The 23,911-nt window shown below is 37.0% G+C and overlaps 1 protein-coding gene across 2 annotated transcripts in view; it reads right to left on the bottom strand.

Annotated features, from left to right (window-relative positions):
* The window catches only part of SMAD5 (SMAD family member 5), a 49,489-nt gene that overhangs the window by 15,535 nt on the left and 10,043 nt on the right, over positions 1–23,911 (bottom strand). For both annotated transcript variants that reach the window (XM_007172188.3, XM_057540555.1), the window contains exons 2-4: positions 14,184–14,736; positions 7,679–7,930; positions 4,183–4,302 (exon numbers count right to left, since the gene is read on the bottom strand). In XM_007172188.3, the coding sequence (XP_007172250.1) occupies positions 4,183–4,302; positions 7,679–7,930; positions 14,184–14,586 (775 nt within the window). In that variant the 5' untranslated portion in view covers positions 14,587–14,736. The remainder of the gene's footprint in view (positions 1–4,182; positions 4,303–7,678; positions 7,931–14,183; positions 14,737–23,911) is intronic.

Genomic DNA, 23,911 nt, shown 5'->3' with positions numbered 1-23,911 from the left:
GATGAATCTTGAAAACAACGCATTTTGTGATTCTATTTATATGAAAAGTTTGGAAAAGGCAAATCTACAGGTACAGAAAACAGATTAGAAGGTTCCTGGAGCTGGGGATAGGAGGGGATAGACTGCAAATAGGCACAAGGGATATTTTTAAAGGGTTATGCAAATGTTCCAAAACTAGATTGTGGTGATGGTGTAAAACTTTATACATTTACTAAAAATCATCGAATCATACACTTAAAATGGATAAATTTTATGGTATATAAATTATTACTGGTTCAAGATGGCAGAGTAGAAGGACATGAGCTCACCCCCTCTTGCGAGAGCACCGGAATCACAACTAACTGCTGAACAATCACTGACAGGAAGGCACTGGAACTCACCAAAAAAGATACCCCACATCCAAAGACAAAGGAGGAGCCGCAATGAGATGGTAGGAGGTGTGCAATCACAATAAAATCAAATCCCATAACTGCTGGGTGGGTGACTCACAAACTGGAGAACACTTATACTACAGAAGTCCACCCACGGGAGTGAAGGCTCTGAGCCCCACGTCAGGCTTCCCAACCTGGGGGTCCAGCAACGGGAGGAGGAATTCCTAGAGAATCAGACTTTGATGGCTAGTGGGATTTGATTGCAGGACTTCGACAGGACTGGGGGAAATAGAGACTCCACTCTTGGAGGGCACACACAAAGTAGTGTGTGCATTGGGACCCAGGGGAAGGAGCAGTGACCCCAGGGGAGACTGAACCAGACCTACCTGCTAGGGTTGGAGGGTCTCCTGCAGAGGCAGGGGTGGCTGTGGTGTACCGTGGGGACAAAGACACTGGCAGCAGAAGTTCTGGGAAGTACTCCTTGGTGTGGGCCCTCCCAGACTCCGCCATTAGCCCCACCAAAGACCTAGGTAGGCTCCAGTGCTGGGCCACATCAGACCAAACAACCAACAGGGAGGGAACCCAGCCCCACCCATCAGTAGACAAGCAAATTAAAGTGTTACTGAGCTCTGCCCACCAGAGCAACACCCAGCTCTACCCACCACCAGTCCCTCCCATCAGGAAGTTTCTACAAGCCTCTTAGATAGCCTCATCCACCAGAGGGCAGACAGCAGAAGCAAGAACTACAATTCTGCAGCCTGTGGAAGGAAAACCACATTCACAGAAAGACAGACAAAATGAAAAGGCAGAAGACTTTGTACCAGATGAAGGAACACGATAAAACCCCAGAAAAACAACTAAATGAATTGGAGATAGGCAACCTTCCAGAGAAAGAATTCAGAATAATGATAGTGAAGATGATCCAGGACCTGGGAAAAAGAATGGAGGCAAAGATTGAGAAGATGCAAGAAATGTTTAACAAAGACCTAGAAGAATTAAAGAACAAACAAACACAGATGAACAATACAATAACTGAAATGAAAAATACACTAGAAGGAATCAATAAGACACTGATGAAAGATATTAAAGATGATACAAACAGATGGAGAGATATACCATGTTCTTGGACTTGAAGAATCAACATTGTGAAGATGACTATACTACCCAAAGCAATCTACAGAGTCAATGCAATCCCTATCAAACTACCAACGGCATTTTTCACAGAACTAGAACAAAAAATTTCACAATTTGTATGGAAACACAAAAGACCCTGAATAGCCAAAGCAATCTTGAGAAAGAAAAATGGAGTTGGAGGAATCAGGCTCCCTGACTTCTGCCTATACTACAAAGCCACAGTAATCAAGACAGTATGGTACTGGCACAAAAACAGAAATATAGATCAATGGAACAGGATAGAAGGCCCAGAGATAAACCCACGCACATATGGTCACCTTATTTCTGATAAAGGAGGCAAGAATATACAATAGAGAAAAGACAGCCTCTTCAATAAGTGGTGCTGGGAAAACTGGACAGCTACATGTAAAAGAATGAAATTAGAACACTCCCTAACACCATACACAAAAATAAACTCAAAATGGATTAAACACCTAAATGTAAGGTCAGACACTAAAACTCTTAGAGGAAGACATCGGCAGAACACTCTATGACATAAATCACAGCAAGATCCTTTTTGACCCACCTCCTAGAGAAAGGGAAATAAAAACAAAAATAAACAAATGGGACCTAATGAAACTTAAAAGCTTTTGCACAGCAAAGGAAACCGTAAACAAGACGAAAAGACAACCCTCAGAATGGGAGAAAATATTTGCAAATGAAGCAACTGACAAAGGATTAATCTCCAAAATTTACAAGCAGCTCATACAGCTCAATATCAAAAAAACAAAACCCAATCCAAAAATGGGCAGAAGACCTAAACAGACATTTCTCCAAAGAAGATATACAGATTGCCAACAAACACATGAAAGAATGTTCAACATCACTAATTATTAGAGAAATGCAAATCAAAACTACAATGAGGTATCACCTCACACCAGTCAGAATGGCCATCATCAGAAAATCTACAAACAGTAAATGCTGGGGAGGGTGTGGAGAAAAGGGAACCCTCCTACACTGTTGGTGGGAATGTAAATTGATACAGCCACTATGGAGAACAGTATGGAGGTTCCTTAAGAAACTAAAAATACAACTACCATACAACCCAGCAATCCCACTACTGGGCATATACACTGAGAAAACCATAATTCAAAAAGAGTCATGTACCACAATGTTCATTGCAGCACAGTTTACAATAGCCAGGACATGGAAGTGTCCATCAACAGATAAATGGGTAAAGAAGATGTGGCACATATATACAATGGAATATTACTCAGCCATAAAAAGAAACGAAATTGAATTATTTGTAGTGAGGTGGATGGACACAGAGTCTGTCCTACAGAGTGAAGTAAGTCAGAAAGAGAAAAACAAATACAGTATGCTAACACATATATATGGAATCTAAGAAAAAAAATGGATCTGAAGAACCTAGGGGCAGGACAGGAATAAAGACGCAGACATAGAGAATGGACTTGAGGACAAGTGGAGGGGGAAGGGTAAGCTGGGACAGAGTGAGAGAGTGGCATGGACTTATATATACTACCAAATGTAAGATAGATAGCTAGTGGGAAGTAGCCACATAGCACAGGGAGATCAGCTCGGTGCTTTGTGACCACCTAGATGGGTGGGATAGGGAGGGAGGGAGGGAGGGAGACACAAGAGGGAGAGGATATGGGGATATATGTATATGTATAGCTGATTCACTTTGTTATAAAGCAGAAACTAACACACCATTGTAAAGCAATTATACTACAATAAAGATGTTAAAATTTTTTTTTAATTTTAAAAATAAAAGAAAAAAAAAGAAGACATACAGATGGCCAAGAAGCACATGAAAAGATGCTCAACATCACTAATTAGTAGAGAAATGCAAATCAAAACTACAGTGAGGTATCACCTCACACCAGTTAGAATGGGCATCATCAGAAAATCTACAAACAACAAATGCTGGAGAGGGTGTGGCGAAAAGGGAACCCTTTTGCACTGTTGGTGGGAATGTAAATTGGTACAGCCACTATGGAGAACAGTATGGAGGTTCCTTAAAAAACTAAAAATGGAATTACCATATGACCCAGCAATTCCATTACTGGGCATATACCAAGAGAAAACCATAATTCAAAAAGACACATGAACCCCAATGTTCAATGCAGCACTATTTACAATAGCCAGGTCATGGAAGCAACCTAAATGCTCATCGACAGATGAATGGATAAAGAAGATGTGGTACATATATACAATGGAATATTACTCAGCCATAAAAAGGAACGAAATTGGGTCATTTGTAGAGACGTGGATGGATCTAGAGACTGTCATACAGAGTAAAGTAAGTCAGAAAGAGAAAAACAAATATCGTATATTAATGCATGTATGTGGAACCTAGAAAAATGGTACAGGTGAACCAGTTTGCAGGGCAGAAATTGAGACACAGATGTAGAGAAGAAACGTATGGACACCAAGGGGGGAAAGCGGAGGGGGGGTGGGGGTGGTGGGATGAACTGGGAGATGGGGATTGACATGTATACACTAATATGTATAAAATAGATAACTTATAAGAACCTGCTGTATAAAAAATAAAATTAAATTAAAAAAAATAAATTATTACTGTACCTCAATAAAGGTGGTTGTTAAAAGTGGCTAAGAAGTTAAAAAAAAAAAAAAAAGAGCAACAACAACAAAGTAAGTATTGTATTTCTCTTACCTCTGCTGGATATACTGGGCATAATCTGAGGAATCAAATTATTGCTTGTATCCATGGGCTGGGAATTATCTTGACCCATCTGATCATCTGGTGGCATATATGCAGGAGGAGGAGTATCAGCTAAGAGGGATAAAATGAGACAAATTAAGTCCCAAAAGAATAGTTAAAATCTTCATCCTGCTCAAAGTTAATCTAAACACATCTGAAAATTCTTAAGATTACCAGCAGGATTCATTACTGAACATCAGAGACACACAAAAATGTAGGATGCTACCTTAGGGCAAGGGAAAAGGAGAAAAGACAGCACACCCATTAGCTACCAAAAACCTACTGCAGGTCCACATGAATTTGTTCCAATCCAGGATAGTAAGATCAGTGCTAAAATTCACTAAAATAGAATTAAAGGTCAAGAATTTTGCCTCCATTTGCTTAGAATCATACGCTCAGAGAAACTGCAACTACTGCAGGTCAATCTGAAGGCCACAGATTATCCTTGTTTAGATAGATATCTACAGAGACATTTTTGAATTATCAAGATCATCACATACTGTATGGTTATTTAAAACTGGAAAATAAAACCATGCTCTTTCAAAATTTGCCAACACTAACAGCAGCTGTCTAATTCTTCTGCAATGTCTTAAAATGGTTGCTCTGTCCTATTAAATGGCTAAATCCTATTAAGTGGCTCTTAGGAAACTGAAAGTTAACTAGAATATCTTTTGAGTTCCAACATTTGTGGTTGAAAACGTTTATAAAAGCTACAGCTATACTTATTTGTCTCATAACTATAAATACTGAATATAACTTGTCTTTCACCTCAAAGTTTGTATAAGATGTATTTTGAGACAGAGCTACAATCAGCACTGAATCTAGGACAAAGGATGAAAATTAGTTTTTGAACAAACACCTAACAGCAAGTTAAACAGCTGGAACTGAAATCCTCTTCAAAGAAACACAACACAACAAAACACAACTTCATCAATTGCTATTTCACTGCAGTAGAGAAACTACAAAGTATACATTTACATATGACCCTACTTACAACAGTAGGCATCCCAATATTTCTTGACACAGTGACCTCACAATTTACTCACATAAGACAGGCATGCCATTAACAAAATTTAGCAACTTTAAAAATCCACTTATGATCCTTCTTCAGGCAATTCGGTGCATCAGTTACCTAATTAAAGATAACTGGGGTTCATTTTAACCTACCGAAGTACAAAATGATTTGACAACCAATGTAGCAAAGTTAAAAAAGCACACACTTTAGACTCAGAGAAACCTGGGCCTGAACCCCCACTGATCAGCTGTGCAACCTTATGCAAGGTATTTAAGCTCTTGGGGTTAATACCAGTTTCGTTTTCCATCCGTAAAACAAGAAAAATATCTATCTCACTTGGTTGTTCTGAAGATTAAATTTAATGTGGTATCTTTCATCACAGTATTAGTTACATAAAAGGCACTTGATAAATGGTACTTGGTATTATAAATTATATGAAAATATTTAACTTTACATCAAACATAGCTACTTCCTTTGTTGCTGCTGTTGTTTTGGTAGAACTTAATTTTAATGCCTGATGGTATATATGGATTTAGTCATTTGGTCCAATAAATGGTCAATTGATATCTAACCACATTTTGTTTCCAGATTAGCTACTTTACTTCACATTCATCAAACAGTCATTTTGCCTTTATGTCTTTGATAAGCTTTTACTACACGCTGCCTTTACTGTATAATAGGACTCCTCTCTATGAAACCTTTCAAATTAACACCATTTGGCTTCAATCTCTCAAGCTGCACTGGCAACCACTTGACATATGGGTATACCTATAGTTAGCAGTAAATGTATTTATGTGTTGCTATAATTTTGTCTATTCATTTAACAAATATTTATTGAGGATCTACTGCATACTAGACTCTGATATAGGTACTGGGTATATAGCAAAAAACAAAAGATGCTATAAAATCCCTGTTTTCATGGAGTTTATAGTCAAGACGGGGGAGGCTGGGGAGAGGCAGACTGTAAATAAAGACAATATATACTGTACTGGATTGTAATACATGCTATAGAGAAAGATCAAGCAATGAGAGAGGGAAGGTGGGTTGGGAGGAGGGAGTGCAATTTTTAAATTCTATCTTATTTTATTGTCATTATTCTTAAAGGGTAATCTCTGATCTCCCCCAAATTGTTTGCTTTTTTAAAAAATTCAATTTATTTAAACTAAAAAAAATAAAAACAGTTCATCCACTTCCCCCACCACCTCTGGCAACAACCAATCTGTCCTGTGTATCTGTGAGCTTAGTTTCTTATTTATTTTTTAAGATTCCACATATCTTATTTGAGAGAGACCATATAGTATTTGTCTTTCTCAGTCTTATTTCATCTAGCATAATGCTGTCAAGGTTCATCCATGTCACAAATGGCAAGATTTCATTCTTTTTTTATGGCTGGATAATATTCCACTGTGTGAATATGGGTGTGTGTGTTATTGTATCTTCTTTATCCATTCATCTATCAGTGAACACTTAGGTTGCTTCCAAATCATGGCTACTGTAAATAATGCTGCAATGAACATGGGGTTGGGGGGTAGATATCTTTCTGAGTTAGTGTTTTTGTTTTCTTTGGATAAATATCCAGAAGCAGAATTGCAGAATCACATGGTAGTTCTATTTTTGATTTTTTGAGGAAACTCCATACTGTTTTCAAAAGTGGCTGTACTAATTTACATTCCCACCAACAGTGCACAAGAGTTCCCATATCTCCAGATCCTCACCAACACTTGTTATTTCCAACGCGTTGCAGCTGCATTTCTACCTTTCTCGAAATAATAAAGCATAATATGCTGAAAATGTTGCTTTTTTCCTTCCATCTTCAATATTAAATGACTGCACAAAAATTCACCAATTTTGATAAGTCTTTTTTTAATGCACACTGATATGACGGCTGTGAAATACAATCTAACAAAACTGTTTCAACTGAAGTTAAAGACAACTAAGTGCTACTAGAGCCATCTTATGTTAAAAACTGAACGAACCTTTTGGCCCACCCAATAATTGACCATTTTTGCATGAGTTTATTTCTGGACTCTCTATTCTGTTCCAATGATCTATGTGTCTGTTTTTATGCCAATATTATATTATTTTGATTATTACAGCTTTGTAATACAGTTTGAAATCAGGGAGTGTGATGCCTTCTGCTTTGTCCTTCTTTCTGAAAACTGCTTTGGCTATTCGGGGTCTTTTATGGTTCTATACAAATTTCAGGATTGTTTCTTATATTTTGTGAAAAATAGGTCTACTTACATTTTTTTAAACTTACGGTACTTGGCAAAATAAAATCCCAAACTCTTCTGAAAATCAAACAATTACCAAAGAATAGTCAAAAATAGTTGGCTCTTGGCATATTAACAGTTCACCCAGAGGATCAGCAGTATTGGAACAACTGCTAATTCTTAGGAATTATTTTTTTGTATCAATAAAATAAATTCTTACCTGGGAGCTGAAATGGACTTCCTGGTCCAGAGCTTGCTGGGGAGTTGGGATATGTGCTGCTAGCAGGGGAAGGAGGGTAGGGACTATTTGGAGATAAGGGAAAAGGAGTGTTGTTGGGCTGATGGAAAGAATCTGGAAACGTTGCATTTTGTGGCATGTGAGGTTCATTGTGGCTTAAGTTTCTAAACTGAACCAGAAGGCTGTGTTGTGGGTTGAATTCATTATGACGAGGCACTAATACTGGAGGTAAGACTGAAAGACAAAAATCAAAAGTCATCTGTCAGCAATGACTAAAACAAATATATACATGAAGGGAAAGACAGAAAGGATTCCGGGAAGACTGTAAACCTATTAAAACAATTCATTTTTAGGAAGGGCTGCTTTGTAGAACCTTGAATCTATATTTACAAAATAACTAAACCAAAAATTCTCTAAGCACTCAGCCTATATAAAATACTCTAGAAGACAGAACATCCAAAGCAGAGAAGATATCACTCCTGTTCTATAAGAGATCAAGCACATTTAAGAACAACCATAATTACAACACAGGGAATATAGCCAATATTTTATAAAAACTATAAATGGAGTATAACCTTTAAAAATTGTGAATCACCATGTTGTACACCTGAAACTTATATAATACTGTACATCAACTACATCTAAAAAAAAAAAAGGTAAATATGTCATCATCTCCTTAGATGTTACTGCTGTTGGTCTTGCTTCATCTACATGCAACAGGGAACACATCCTAAACCATGTGCACAAAAGTATCAGCCCTTAGTTTGCAACCAAGGTAGCTATTTCCATGACATTACTGCTTTGCATGTTTGCTCTTTACCATTCAAGACTGTGTATGCTTTTAATGAAATAAGAAGCTAATATTAATTTGAAATAAAATAATGGATTAATATAACTTTAAAATTTTTTTTAATTAAAAAATAGATAAAAACAACCATAACACAGAGAATTTAATGCACTGAGAGTTGAACAGAGGTGAGCATTCCCAGCTAGCAAGGAATCAAACAAAATACCATGGAAAAGACAACACCTGATTGGACCTTAAAGACCCGGAAGCATTTCACAGGGAAGTGCTAGGGGTGGAGAGTGTAAAGAATGTAAAGGAGGAGATGGATAAAGATAAGAAAGAACAGTCAGGTGGCCTAAGCACTGAACTGGGAGGTAAGACTAGAGAATAAAGTTGAGATCAGCTATGCACATGCCCTGAAAGCCTCCATGTTTCCAATTTTGGACATTTTACCTTTCTTTCTTTGAGAGATCTTGCATTTTATGTTCTTCAGTAAAGTTTTCCCAACTGAAAACAGTAACAACTCCTAGGTAGAGGTCTTCCATTCAAAATAATTTTTCTAAACACGACCATAATGAAAATATATACAAGAAAGCCTAAACATTTTAAGAGATACACTTTTTCTTAGCAGATTCACTTTATTCAAACATTCAATTTCTCTAAAGACCCAAGTGTCAACCACATACAAATATCCGATCACCTTTCCCTACAGGGAATTGAAACAAACCTGATTTCTCTAAACTCTTACGGTACTAATTCATCTCTTTTATAACTTTCCTATATTTGTCAGTGTAATTTCACTTCCGAAAATCTCACTTTGACTCTGACATCAGTCAGCAGCAACAAAATCAATTTGTTTTTAAGTTAACTGGGTCACACTTCCCCTCCCTGAAGTAAGAATGAACCTGAGGAATCAGAAGCTCTGTAATTTGTACTGTTTTTTTATCTCTTTTCATTTTACTGAATTAGTGTTGTGATTATGTAGTTAACATCTGACTACAATCGCTTCGTTCTACAGTGTATTACTAACTGCTGTTCCCCTTACAAAATGATGGGACAGATGCCACTGGACAGTAGGGCATGAGACAGTAAGAATGTCTATGTGTAGCTGCCTAGCAATCTGAAAGACTTAGTGAAATAACTACTTAGGAGTTCAATCCAGTAAGGATTTCTTTACTTTTTTTTTTTTTTGAGGCACAACTAAAATCACTGATTTCTCTCTTACTTGTATATTATCTATACACATCATTTTTTTAGAAATTATTTTATTTTCATTCAAAAATAATACATGGATAGTTTAAAAAGATAGATGCTACAAGAGATTATAAACAAAAAGAACAATTTCTAAGCCTCCTCAAATACTGCTTCCAGAGACAACAAATTTAAACTCTTAGCCATTTCTTCTAACATTCACTTTGCGCACTACTAAGTAATATACTTATACTGTTGTTATTGGTTGGTCAAGACATTATTTGTAGACTTGCTTTTATGGTAAATGAAGTAGCTTTCTTAAACCATTCTATCCCACTCCCTTTCCCCTTCCCCACAATAAAGTCACATAAAAAATTTTGGTTAAATCAATATCCAGTGTTTATATTTTATATGTTATACAAATCATATAAATACAATTCACTGCTGAGCCAAGTATATATTATGATTATATTTTTCCTTGAACAATGTTTTTATTAAAGTTAATTATTGCCTTGGTCCTTCATTTAATTAATCTCAAGTTTGTACCACTAATTTCCAGAAGTCCAACAGATCTATCAAATTCCCATCAATATTATTTTCCAGATCCCACAAATAAACAAATAATCTATTGATTCCATTTTCTCCCCTGATCCTCCATCCTTTGCTGTAATCTAGACTGGCTGCTACTTAAATCTCCTACAAATCTGAGGTCCTTGAACCTCCCCTTCTCTTCTCTCTTGTTGGATCCCATTTCCTGGACCTCATTCTTTATTAGCTTCCTACGGAAGGATGTAAGGAAGAGAAATTTTGAGCCCTCGCCTATATGAAAATATCTTGTCTTATGTTTATCTGCAGACAGATTCCAGAATAGATAACTTTTTCTTTCTGAATTTGGGGGGCACTGCTTCATTTTCTTCTAGAATCTAAAACTGCATTGAGAAATCCAGTATTCTCATTCTCAGTCTTTTCTATGTGCCTTGACTTTTCTGAGAGCTTTCAAAATCTTCTTTTTATCCATGATATGCTAAAATTTCATGTGTGGGTCTTTTTTCTGCCCCTTGTTCTGGTTACTCAGTCACTGGGCCCCTTCAATTTTCAGTTCTGGGAACTGTTCTAGTACTATTTCTTTGATAATTTTCTCCTTCCCATTTTCTCCAATGCTTGATTTCTAGAATGTATTATTTTATTGGAATATTTAATTTGAAACTTATTCTGAGCCAGTTAATATTTTATCTAAGCACTTTTCATGCATTAACTCACCTAATTCTCGTAACTATCCTGAAGTACGTATTATTATTCCCATTTTACAGATGAGGAAACAAAGTCACAGAAAGGTTAATTAATTTGCCTGTGGTCACACTGATAGTATTGGTAAAGTCAGGATTCAAATCCAGAAAGTCTGGTTCCAGAACATAGTCTTAACCAGTAGACAATACTGCCTATTAAACGCTGGATCACCTGGGTTGGCCCTCTATTTTTCTTTTCTTTATCACTTTCCAACTATTTTCCATCCTTTTTTTTACCATTCTGCAATACTTTCTGGCTCCACTATATGTGATCTTATATAAGTTACTTCCCTATTAAGTTTTGGTTTCCTTATCTGTAAACTTACTGGTAAACTTAGAGTGCTGTAAAATGTTAGTACCATTTTCTAACCCTATGAAGGAATAACCTCATAGGATTAGGCAAGTTATCTAGTCCTTAAGTGCTCAATAAGTGTTCATTACTATTACTATTACTGTTACTATTATTATGACTTTATTAATACTGGTACTATAAAGTGATCCATCCTGTGCCACAGCTGCTTAACTTGCTTAAGCATACCAGGCCTAAGCCCCAGTCTTTTCTACAGAATGAATCACAGCTGAGAAAAACAGATTACAAAAATAAGACATTTCTATTGACTGATTATTGGACACACCCTAGCTATGGGGGAATACACTAAATTCCTTGACTTTCTTTCCAACAACTTCTAGCAAATATCAAGCCTGGGAACTTTCCAAACTACACTTCTCTATTAAATCCTCACATCTTCCTTTCCTCATCAATTCCTCAGGCTACAGCTCTCCTTGGATTCAACAAGAAATTGAGAATCACCTCAAATACCACCTGGCAGCCCTAAAGCCCTTAAAATGAACTTTCCCTGAGAGCACCATTACTACTATTTTTTTTTTTTTTTTTTGCTAGTCTCCACAATCAATGTTATTTTTATAGCTTTTTTACCATACTGGGCTCTTATTATCTTCAGTGAAATCCAGCGAGGCCCGCAGACTAAGGTGGCTACCATGATTCCTGCCTCTGGGTATTTACCCCTGGAGTAATCCCCCTCCCTCTGAGTATACTATCTGTGACTTGCTTCTAACCAATAGCATATGGCAAAAGTGACAGGATGTACGCAATAACATTCCACAAGAATACAATGTTCCTTCTAGCAAGAAGACCCTTTCTTACTGGCTTTGAAGAAGTAAGTGGCCATGAATGTGAGCTACCTAGAGAAGGTCCCATGGCAAGCAAATGAAGGCAGCCTCCAGTCAACAACCAGACAAGAGTCCAACAGCCTACAAGGAACTGAATCCTGATAATAATCACATGAGCTGGGAAGGAGATCCTTTCTCAGTTGAGCCTCCGGTAAGACCCAAGCCCTGACCAATACCTAGAGTACAGCCTTGCAAAGGACCCAGTTAAGCCATGCCTGGACTCCTGACTGACAGAAACTGTAAGATAATTAACATGTGTTAAGCCACTTACCTTGTGGTACTTTGTTATACAGCAATAGATAACTAATGTACCCAGCTAGTATCTCAGCTTATATAATTCATTCAATACAAAAAAATATTTACTGAGCACTCCCTACTAAGTTCTAGGTAATAATACTATTCTAGGCACTGGGAATGCAGTATGGAATGAGCCAGAGGAAGGTCCTTCTCACATCAGTCAATAAAAAAAAATAAATACCTAATAGAGTCAAGTAGTGATGGGGGCATTTGAGCAAGGACTAAATGAAATGAGAAAATGTGACATGAAAAGATCCTGGGGGGAGAGTACTCTAAGTAGAGGAAACAGCATTGGAAAAAAGCCTGGATGCAGGAGTATGGCAAGTCCAAGGAACAGAGGAAGTTTGAGGATAGGTCATGTAGGCCCTTGTAGAAATCTGTTCTAAGTGTGACAGAAAGCCTTTAAAGTGTTTTGGGCAGGGACTGACATGATTTGATATATATTTTCTAAAGATCACTCTGGATGCTATAATAGAAAACAGAATGGGTTGGGGGAAAGAAAAAAGACAGAGAGACCAATTAGACTACTTAAGGTGAAAGATGATGATGGTCTGTACTGGAGTAGTGCTGTTAGAGGTGGTGAGATGATATGATCAAGATATATTTTGAAGGTACAGCAAACAGCATTTGCTCATAGCTCAAACACAGAACCTAAGAGAGAAATAAAAGATGACTTCTAGGGAGCAATTACATGAATGCTAGTGCCATGTACTTCAACTGGGAAAACTGGAGGAAAAAAAAGACTTGGTGGGAAAAACAAATCCAAAGTCCTATTTAGACATATTAAATCTGATGTTTATTAGACATTCAGGTGGAGATGTTAAATAGGCGACTGGATACAGAGTCAGGAGAAGCTGACTCTGGAGTTCAAAATGTGCGCATGAGCTTATAGACAGTTTTAGGACATGTGATAACATAAGAGTACACAGAGGAAAAATATAGATGGAGAAAAAGTCCAGGGACTGACTCCTGTGAAAACAGGAAAATAGCCAACAAAGAGACTAAGCAAAAACAGCCAGTGAGGTAGGAAAACTAGGAGAGTGTAGTGTTTCAGAAGCCAATATAAAAAAGTTTTGAGTGGGAGGGAAAAAGAGCAACTGTATCAAATGATGTTGAGAGGGCAAGTAAGATGAGGACTGAGAATGAATGACCCCTCTATCTGTAAGAAGGCAGTCATTAGTGAATTTGACAAGTTAAATGGTAGGGAAGAAAGACTAACTAGAGGGGTATCAAGAAAGAACAGGAAGAAAGTAATGTGGAGGTAATAAACATGGAGACTACTATAAAAGGTAGACTGGAGGTGGGGGCATATTCTTGAGGTCAAGACAGAAATTCTTAACTTTTATTTGAAGTTGGGCTGTATCATGACATGCTTGTATGCTTTCAGAAAAAGTCTAGCAGAGAGGGAAAATACAATGCTGGAATAAATAAAAAATAAACAAAAAGGAGTGGGATGTAGTACACACATGGAACTTAGACTTTAGATAAAATAGAGGACTGGCAGAGTGTATATACGACTGGCTGCTTACAGCGAACAATGAATTAGAACAAGCCACTTGGGAGCTGTATCATCCATATATTAAGCTAAATTCAAAATCCAGTATTCCTGCCAAGATTAAAATCTTTAAGAAGGAAACATAAAGCTAAAATAACCTTTTTAATTACTAAATTCAGTCAAATGCAAATCAGAAAGAGAAAAGTTTTTATAATTTTTCCCAGAGGAGTTAAAACCTACCTGGACTCTCCACTCTCTTATAGTGGTATGGGTTGATACAAACTTCTTTTTGCTTAGATCCAAAAGGAAATTCACAAATATCCAATGGCTTTAGCTCATGATGACTCTGCAAATCAGGCCAGCGCCAAACACGACAATATATAACATGGGGCAAGCCTTTTCTGTGAGAAACCTGCAGGCGTCCATCTAAAGATCTGGGAATAGTGACACATTTGCTTGGCTGTCCTGGACTGCTCAAGGCTTTCTCCAGTTCCTCCATGGCACCCTTTTTCTTTTTTAGCTTTTTCACCAAAGCATCGACTGCCTTTTCTGCCCATTTCTCCTCTTCATCACCTTGCTTCCAGCCCAACAATCGCTTTACTGCTGGACTAGTAAAAGAAAACAAGCTGGCCATTGACGTCATTTGATTTAAATCTTCAGAAACCTTCCTGCAACTCAAAGTCAGATCACAAGTGAAAAGTCATATACAAGTCCTAGACAAAAGTTCCAACTAAAAGGGAGGAGTGACATTTATCTTCATAAGTGCCATAAGCTTCTTTCATTGGTTCAAGTCCTGAAAGAGAAAGGGGGAAAATTTAAATGAATGCAATTAACATACATTTAAATCAATATAATTTGAAAAGCATATTACTTTTAAATAACAGCAGAAAAGGTTTACAAAGTAAAACAAAAAACCTACGTCTAGAAAGAGAAATTTTCTTAGTCCTGTGACCACTCACTTCCTTCTCCATAATATGAACAAATAATTCACTGGCAATGCCAAATGATAACCAAAAGCAAAGTAGGGTGCTCTACTTTCTAGGTATTATCCCACCAAAAAAAAAAAACAGCCCCTAGACCTTTATTTCTTTCCATCAGAAGCCCCCAAATCTAAGGTTTGATTCTAATGTACTTTTCTTCATTGAAATCCAGGTTATGTGCTGTGTCAGTTTTGAACATGATATTATCCTGATTTGAACAAAAGTCTTAAGGGAAATCTAGCTCTTCCCTAGGGTCATTATTCTCTTTAAAATGTTTCACAGACTTGTAAGATTTAGGCAAAAGTCATAGTAGTACTCAAGTCACGTTATTATTATAGATGCAAATTTTATTAGAAGTTGTCATAAGATGTACCAAACCCTCAAATAAATTATAACATACTTAATTGCCAGAAAAATGGGAAGTAGCTACTTTTAAAATGAAGAATGCTAGATTTAAAGAGAATAAATTCAAAGTTTAATCCCAAAAAAGATAGTTTATAATTTCATAATTCCTATTGCCTTCTCTGATATTTTAAGCATGTTAAGTTAATGAACCTGCTCCAGGCAGACCACCATTCTACACCCTGAAGAAGCCCTTGGTGATGGTGAAAAGATGAAGCAATATGCAGTGGTACTCCACCGATAAGAGTGGTACAATGCCCTGTGGTCACTACACAGCCAACCGCAGACAATGAGTAGCTAGTGAAATAGCAGGAGTAATGTTTGGAAAAAGGATGTCAGTAACAAAAGATGCTTCCTTTCTTATGTCTAAAATTGCCAAATAATGCTGCAGCTCTGTCTTTGACAAATACTAGCAAATTCTAGCATCAAGCCTATTCTGGATTGGGGTGCATCTTCCCAGAAAAGAATACATGTGCTCAGTTAAAACTCAGGTAAACGTAAAGTAAAATAAAATAGAGTTAAATTCAACAAATAAGTATTGATTGCTTGTCGCCATGTACTGTGAACAGCCATGGTACTTTAAAAAAAAAAAAGTCATATACCAAATAATTTCATCTTAAGAGCCAACTGATTCATTCTTTCAATATGTGCTTACTAAGCGCCTACTAAGTGCCAGGCACTGTTATAGGTGCTGATCCAGAAAAGGAAAAATATAGGAGCACTGACTGACTCCTCTTTAGGAGAAAAAGGTTACATGTAGAGCTATGGAGCGTTACGGTTCCTCCTTTAAAAAGTGCTTAATTGATCAAAAAAGGGCTAAGAGCTGCAAGCATTTATTCACACTGTACACCACACCCAAGAAACCTGTATCATAACCTCTTGGCACCTGTCACTAGGAACTGCACAATCTTTAATTAGACTGACTTCTCCCTACTTGCAAGGCCAGACTATACAGAGTGCAGAGAACAACTTACAGCCCATTTCACTAAACTCAAATTCCACTCAATCTGCTGCCACTGGGAAGTCAGAGATGTGCTCAGATGCTTAGTGGCTATCCAGACTGCCATGCTGGAACCATGGGAGGAAGGGTGCAGGGAAGTGAAGGTATACTCCTTATGTATGGATGGATATGCCTAACGCTATGCAGGACATCTTTCCCAATGTTACACAGGATAATTTTCATCAGGTAAGCAAAACTGCCTACATTAAACCAAAGAAATATAACAAAAAGATGAAAGCATGTTTTTCAGTAACAGGTCACACAGTATAACGTGTTATGAGTTAAACAAACTGTAAGAAAGGCTTACTTCAGTTGTAGCAACATTAAGGATATAGAATAAGCCATCTGGGTCCGAAAGTAAAGGCATGATTTGGTTGTCTGAGATGAGAAGGAAAATTTCAAAGGAAAAGGGGCACAAACAAAAAAATACATGGGCAGATATGAAGAGAGCATTTTCTAGGATAGAGAGCAGATAGGCCTGGCTGACTGAGACCTTATTCTGTAATACTAGAATATAACAGAGGCTAAACAGAGTAGTGCATGTGTATGAGAGAGAGCACGTATGAGCAATGATATGTTGAAGAAGGGAGAGACAAAAGCAGAGAAGCTTGAAGACCAGATACTAGATTAGTAGTTAACCACCAGAAAGTGCTTAATAAATGTTAACTACTAATCTAGTATCACTATTACTATTAAATACTAACCATATTACGTACTAACAAGAAAAAAGGGGAAAGTTATTTGTCTATATAAACCCAAAACAAGGACTAAAAGGCTACATACTAAATTATTCATTGCAGTTACCTCTGGGGAGAGGCATGGAATGGAAGACAAGCAAAATAGAAAGGGGTCCTGCATGATTTGTTCTATATGCTTCTGTATTTTTTTAACCTTTTAACAAAGGCATAATGCTAAGATAAAAGTAGAAGGACTTCCCTGGTGGTCCAGTGGTTAAGAATCCGCCTTCCAATGCAGGGGACGCGGGTTCGATCCCTGGTCAGGGAACTAAGATCCCACATGCTGCGGGGCAACTAAGCCCACACGCTCTAGAGCCCGTGAGCCACAACTACTGAGCCTGCGTGCTCTGGAGCCCACGTGCCACAACTAGAGAGCCTGTGCCCCGCAGGGAAAGATCCCACGTGCCTCAACAAATATCCCAAGTGCCACAGCCAAGACCCGATGCAGCCAAATAAATTAAATAAATAAATAAATAAAATAGGAGATAATCTATTATCTACTATAGAATAGAATGGAGTTAACAGTGCTATTACAAAAAAACAGGTGAAACTCATGCATGCTATTAGAACTCAGGATGGTGGTTACCCTTTAAAGGGAAGGGTGGGGGTATTGACTGGAAGGGAGCTTGAGGGTTTCTGCCATCCTGGTAAAGTTCTTCATCTTGCTCTGGGTGATTTTATGAGAGAGTCACCTTGTGAAAATTTGGCTGGCTGAATACTGAAGATGTGTACACTTTCTGTTAACAATTTTAAAATATTTTCCTGCTATGCAAAGTGCAGAGTGGTCAGCTTCCTTCCTATTTTTTGCCCCATCTTCAGGTCCCCTTCTCACAGGCAATCCCTCTTGTATTGTCTTTTATGTCTTTCCAGAGAAATTTTACACAAATACAGATATATAAATAATCATAACCTTTTTTACACAAATAGTGGTATATTGAAAAAAAGCAAGGTACAGAAAAATGTATAAACAATGTATCTTCAAGATCTTTCCATACCTATATAGAAAGAACTTCCATATTCTTTTCTAATACACAGAATTCCAGTGTAAAAGTAATCTTAAAAGTATATCAAACCATGTCATTTCTCTGCTCAAAAATCATCCAGCAGTTTCCCATTACACTCAGTATCCAAATTCTTTAACATTACTTTATAGGACCTACATGATCCAGCCTTTGGCTTCTCCTCCAAACTCATTTTTAGCATTCTCCTAGCTAACTTTGCACGTAACCACACTTGAAGGCTTTCCATTTCTCAAATGCTCCAAAGTCATTTCTACCTCAGGGCCTTTGCACTTGATGTTCCCTCCCATGGAATTCTCCTCTCCCAGATCTTAATGTGGCTTTCTCTCTCAATTAATTCAGCTGCTCAAAAGTCACCTCCTGAAAGAGGACTTCCCTGACCACTTTATCTAAAATAGCATACATCCCACTCCTGCATCATTCTCTATCCCCTGGTCCTGCTCAATTTTCTTTCATGACATTTATAATAATCTGATATCATATGGATTTTATTTATTAACTACATGTCTTCCCCACAGAAATGTTAGTAGGCAGGTAGCCTTGTATTCTTTATCCATCATCATATTCCCCTGGACCTAGAACAGTGCTTATTTATTAAATAAGTGAGTGAGTAGAGAGTTTAAAAAAAAGCAATTTGTAAAAACGTACATACCTTTATAAGAGCAACTGTATAAAATTTAAAACAAAAGAAAGGAGTTCTTTATGGACATGCACAGATATAGTAAGAGAATAAAAGTATGCATGGAAATGATACATACCAAACTCAGGATACTGAATACTGACTACCTCTGGTGAAAGAAGAAAGAAGGTGGAAGAACAAATGGAAAAGCTTTAGCTGTGTTTCTTTTAAAACTGGATTTGAAGAAAATCTGACAAATCATCACATATATTATTTTCTCTACTTTTCTACATTTAAATATTTTATAACTCAAAAATGCACTATTTTTAATTTTTTAAAGTATTATCAATGTAATGAAAACAGAAGAGGATCAGATTCTGTCCCTTACTAGGTATATGACCATGACCAGGTATCACTCTTTCTTAGCCTATTAATTTTTCTGTAAAATAGGGAGGATGGTTCCTAAGTCATTGAAATGATGAAGTAATAAAATAATGTGTGCCTGAAGTACTGAAAACACACATATACATATACATACATGTAATAGATGCTTTATAAACTCAAACATGCTATTCACACATGAATTTCTAGCACTGGGAAAGGAGAAGGGACAAACTTTGCACTCACCTCTTTAAATATGGAATGATTAAAAATTAAATATGGAATGATTAAAAATTTTAAACATGTTTAATTGAATTCTTTCTAAAAATGTTTTATAACTTTCCAAACTGCATAACTGGTATGTGCAAGTACGCCAAGTACTTGTTATCTAAAGTTTAAAAAGGGAGCAAAATTGATTATAAAAATTCACTAGTGAATAAGTAAAAGACCTGATCAGGCACTTCACAAAAGATATCAAAATTGCCATTAGATGGTAAAATGGACTCAACAGCATTAGTTATCAAAGAAATTTAAAAAACAAACGAAGACAGTGAAATATCACACCACATCTACCAGAATAGCTAGACTTAAAAAAAAAAAAAGAGAGAGAGAGAGAAGGTGTTCATGACAATCAGAACAATTCTTACATATTGCTAGCAAAAATATAAACTAGCCCAACCACTTTGGAAAATTGTTTGACAACATCTACTAATGCTAAACATAGGTCCCTATGACCCAGCAATTCCATTCCTAGGTATATATCCAACAGAAACAAGTGCTATGTCAACCTAAAGGCAAGTACATGTTCATAACAACTTTATTTGTAATAGTCCCAAATTGGAAATAACCCAAATATTCATCTACAGTACAGTGGGTAGATAAGTCATAGTAATAAATTCATACAACAGAATACTTCACAGCAATGAAAAAGAACACACACATGTAAAACATGCATGAATCTCATTGATATACTGAAGAAGTCAGATACAAAAGATTACACATTTTATCATTCCAACTACATGACATTGAAAAACAGGCAAAACTAACCTATGGCATCAGAGGCAAGAATATTACTAAGAGGGGACAAGACAGCCTTCTGGGGAGCTAGAAAATTTCTATATCTTGATCTGGGTGATGGTGGTATAGATGTACACATACATAAAAGTTCACTGAGCTATACACATAAGATTTGTGCACTTTATTTTAAGATATACTTCAATTTAAAATATCTTTTAAAAATTTACTAGTGTACTGATCACTTATAATTAGTTCTTGTTCACTAGCATCTCCCTTACTATAACAGCTTCTAAACCACAAATAAAACTGCAAATTCTGCAAAAACTGTAACATTTCATAAAGTTTATTAAAATGAGAGCAAAAGATGCAAGGTCTGGGATTTAATTTTACCTTACTATCCTATAAACAAATAAGTCTATTGTTGTTTCATGCATACTGTCAAAGAACATGAGACTCCTGAGTCAGAGAAAGACAAAGGACTTTATCAATCATGGCCCATCAAGCAACATAAGCGTCAGATGTGCGGTTCCCTTTGCCTCTGAGACCCACAGGAATAATGCAATACGACCCAGATGGACAGTACTCCTGCAGTGGTTTGCACTTACGATGAACAGTGAGTTTGGGAAATTCACCACTTTTATAGTTATCAGTAAGCAATAATAACTTCACTGTCAACGGATTAACAGAAGTCCATGGGAAAATCCATATATATTTTTACGAATATTTTCACAAAAATAAAAATGCTCTTAATATTAGTACCACAAATGTCAAACGTGAAGGATGTCATATCATGCTACTAAATTGTTCTGTGAGAAAAATTAAGCCTATCCATACTCAATTCAGTCTTTGTTCATTATAAAACTTAATGCATGTTTACAATTATAACCTAATGATTTTCCAAAATTTTAAGTTTTTAAGATAAAGTCCCAATCAGACCTTTTATTCACAATTCAGTATGAAATACTGGTCTGCATTCTAAGTGGTTTCATTTTGAATGGGTGTTTTCCTGAACCAATTATCATTGGCCCAAGAAGACCTAAATATAGCATAAGCTTTTCTTTTTTTTTTTTTTTAATTTTAAATTTTATTTATTTATTTATGGCTGGATTGGGTCTTCGTTGCTGCACACGGGCTTTCTCTAGTTGCGGCGAGCGGGGGCTGCTCTTTGTTGTGATGCGTGGGCTTCTCATTGCGGTGGCTTCTCTTGTTGTGCAGCACGGGCTCTAGGTGCATGGGCTTCAGCAGTTGTGGCACGCAGGCTCAGTAGTTGTGGCTCACGGGCTCTAGAGCACAGGCTCAGTAGTTGTGGCGCACGGGCTTACTTGCTCCGTGGCATGTGCAATCTTCCCGGACCAGGGCTCGAACCCATGTCCCCTGCATTGGCAGGTGGATTCTTAACCACTGTGCCAGCCGGGAAGTCCTGGTAAAACTGTTTTATGGTACCCATGTGATAGATCAATTTTCTCCTGTCATCTTTTCTGTAAAATATATATTTAACATAAGACATTGGTCCACAAATTGAAATAAAAGTATCAGAGTGCTTGGGATAGAGCAACAGATTTATTTTACTACCCTCACAAAAGTCCTCCATTACGATAGAATTTTTTCATTATGTATACAAAAAATAGAGTAAAATAATAATATTTTTGATTTGCAAATACTAGCATATGCAATATGAGTCCCAGTGAACCTGCAATACCTTTGAAAATAAGAGTATGATTAGGTTTTCTAGTACCCAAAAGGTTTAATTTTAAATCTCTTATTGAAAAGTTGGTTCAATTTTTCACACCCCCTTCGCCTTTCACTAAATAAAATGAATTTAGAAACACTGAGAACACCCATCCTCAATTCAAACAGCTGATTGTATTCACAACCAACAACAATACTCTTGTATATTATCTCTATACTTATCCCAGTAATAGAGAAAAGTCCAAAAAGGCTATATTCATTAACTTCAGCCTTTAGAGGTTACAGATCGCTGGGTAGTTAAATTTGGTCCTCTGTACTCCCTTTCTACAATGCTTTCAGGGTCTACTGAGGCACAAATATATACCATCCATGCTAAACTCAATAGCAGACTTATACTCTTATTTATACAACACATACTTACTGAGTGTACCTAAAAAGGGCGAGCCACTAAACTAGATGCTAAGGGGTTAAAAGATAAATCAGGTCCAGACCTTAACCGTAAGAATTACAAATTAATAATCAACTAAGATGTGCCCATTCCTATCTGCAATACACCATGGAGAATGGCAGATCCCCTAGGGTGTATAGGATGCTAAAAGAAATTCAAGGGATGGCCCTTGGGGGAAGGAAGTGGAGGGAGACAAAAAGCATGAAGTAGCTGTATCTTACGCATAAATGCTATTCTGATAAAGACATAAAATCAGAGTTTTTATCTACCAGGATGGGGAAATACTACAGTTCAGTTTGCTGGAACATAGGTGGTAGAACAAGGAAAGTGACTAGATACATACAATAAGGCTAATCTACACAGGGATATTCATATACGTATTGTAACACACAAAAACACCAGATTTGAAGTCTAATGAACTAGGGTTCAAATTCTGAATCTAACACACCTAAATATCCATTTTTCCTATTTTGTATAATGAGTATCAGTTCTGAGAATTAAATGAGATACACACTTAATGCCTGGCATAGTACATATTGAGCAAAGGGAAACTGTAGTCATTATTATTGCAATAATCATGAAATTTTTTGACATCAGGCTCAGGATTTTAAATACACAGCTGGGCTACTTTATTTCATCAAATATACAAAGCCATCTACTTAAGAGGTTCCATTATTTTATGAACCTTGAAGGAAGAAAAGGCTGCAAATTAAACTATCACACCATGCTTTCTCATTGCTTAGATTTTTTTCTTCATAATATCATCCTTCTGCCATCAAGACTGTAGGTCTGAAGAGTGTTCCAATATTACTCCAGGATTGTTCAAGCCACTGACACCCATCCTGCAAGTTTTGATACTGGTGCTTCCTTGATCTTCCCAGAGGGTGTAAATGAAAGAAATGACAGCAATGAAAACAGCAAAGGCAGAGATCATGCACATGCAATGACAACAACATCAAAACTGCCACCTAGCCAAAACCAATATTCAGATGCCGTCGGCTATAAGACACATACCAATTTCAGAGATGTTATGAGGTGGAAAAAATGCATATCTTAGAAGAAATAAGGCAGCTTTTTCTTTCCTCCTGTCCCAAAGTCCTTTCTGATGTTCCCCATCACTTCCCACCAGTATCTACTGCTCTCCCTTCTTTCTTGTTCTCATTCTCCTTTCTTGCCTCCCCTTTCTCCATCCCTCACAGCTTCTCCCACATTCCTGAGTGTTGATTTTGGAGAAGCTTGGCTACTACCTAATGATGTATAAACTACCTAAGGAAAATGAACTTTTCTTCTAACTCCAAAAGGACCTACTTAGCACAGAGTACATATTTTGTACCTCTGGTACTTTCAAGTGCTCCAGGGCTTGCTTACCTCCGAGTTTTCTTCTAAGTAGATGAGAAGATGCATTTGACAGCCCAGATATGTAAGACAATACCCTACATGAAAACCTGGCTTCTGAGCAAATTCTATTTGTGCCTCTGTCATCCTCATCCTGGGCCACCTAATACATTGAAGCTAACCTAAAGTACACCATTGAGAATAAAATATTTGTTATTACTCTTTAAAGGTGACTTACTTAGTTCCTACGAAAACCAAAATATCAGTAGGCTTCAAGGAACTTAAATCATGGAATTATTTTCTTCTGCAATAAACCTCCACGAGAAGCTCTTTCAAAATAG

The sequence above is a fragment of the Balaenoptera acutorostrata genome, chromosome 2, assembly GCF_949987535.1.
Source record: "Balaenoptera acutorostrata chromosome 2, mBalAcu1.1, whole genome shotgun sequence".
Taxonomy (NCBI): domain Eukaryota; kingdom Metazoa; phylum Chordata; class Mammalia; order Artiodactyla; family Balaenopteridae; genus Balaenoptera; species Balaenoptera acutorostrata.
Note: the sequence above shows the minus strand (reverse complement) of the source record. Positions and strands in the feature narration are given on the sequence as shown.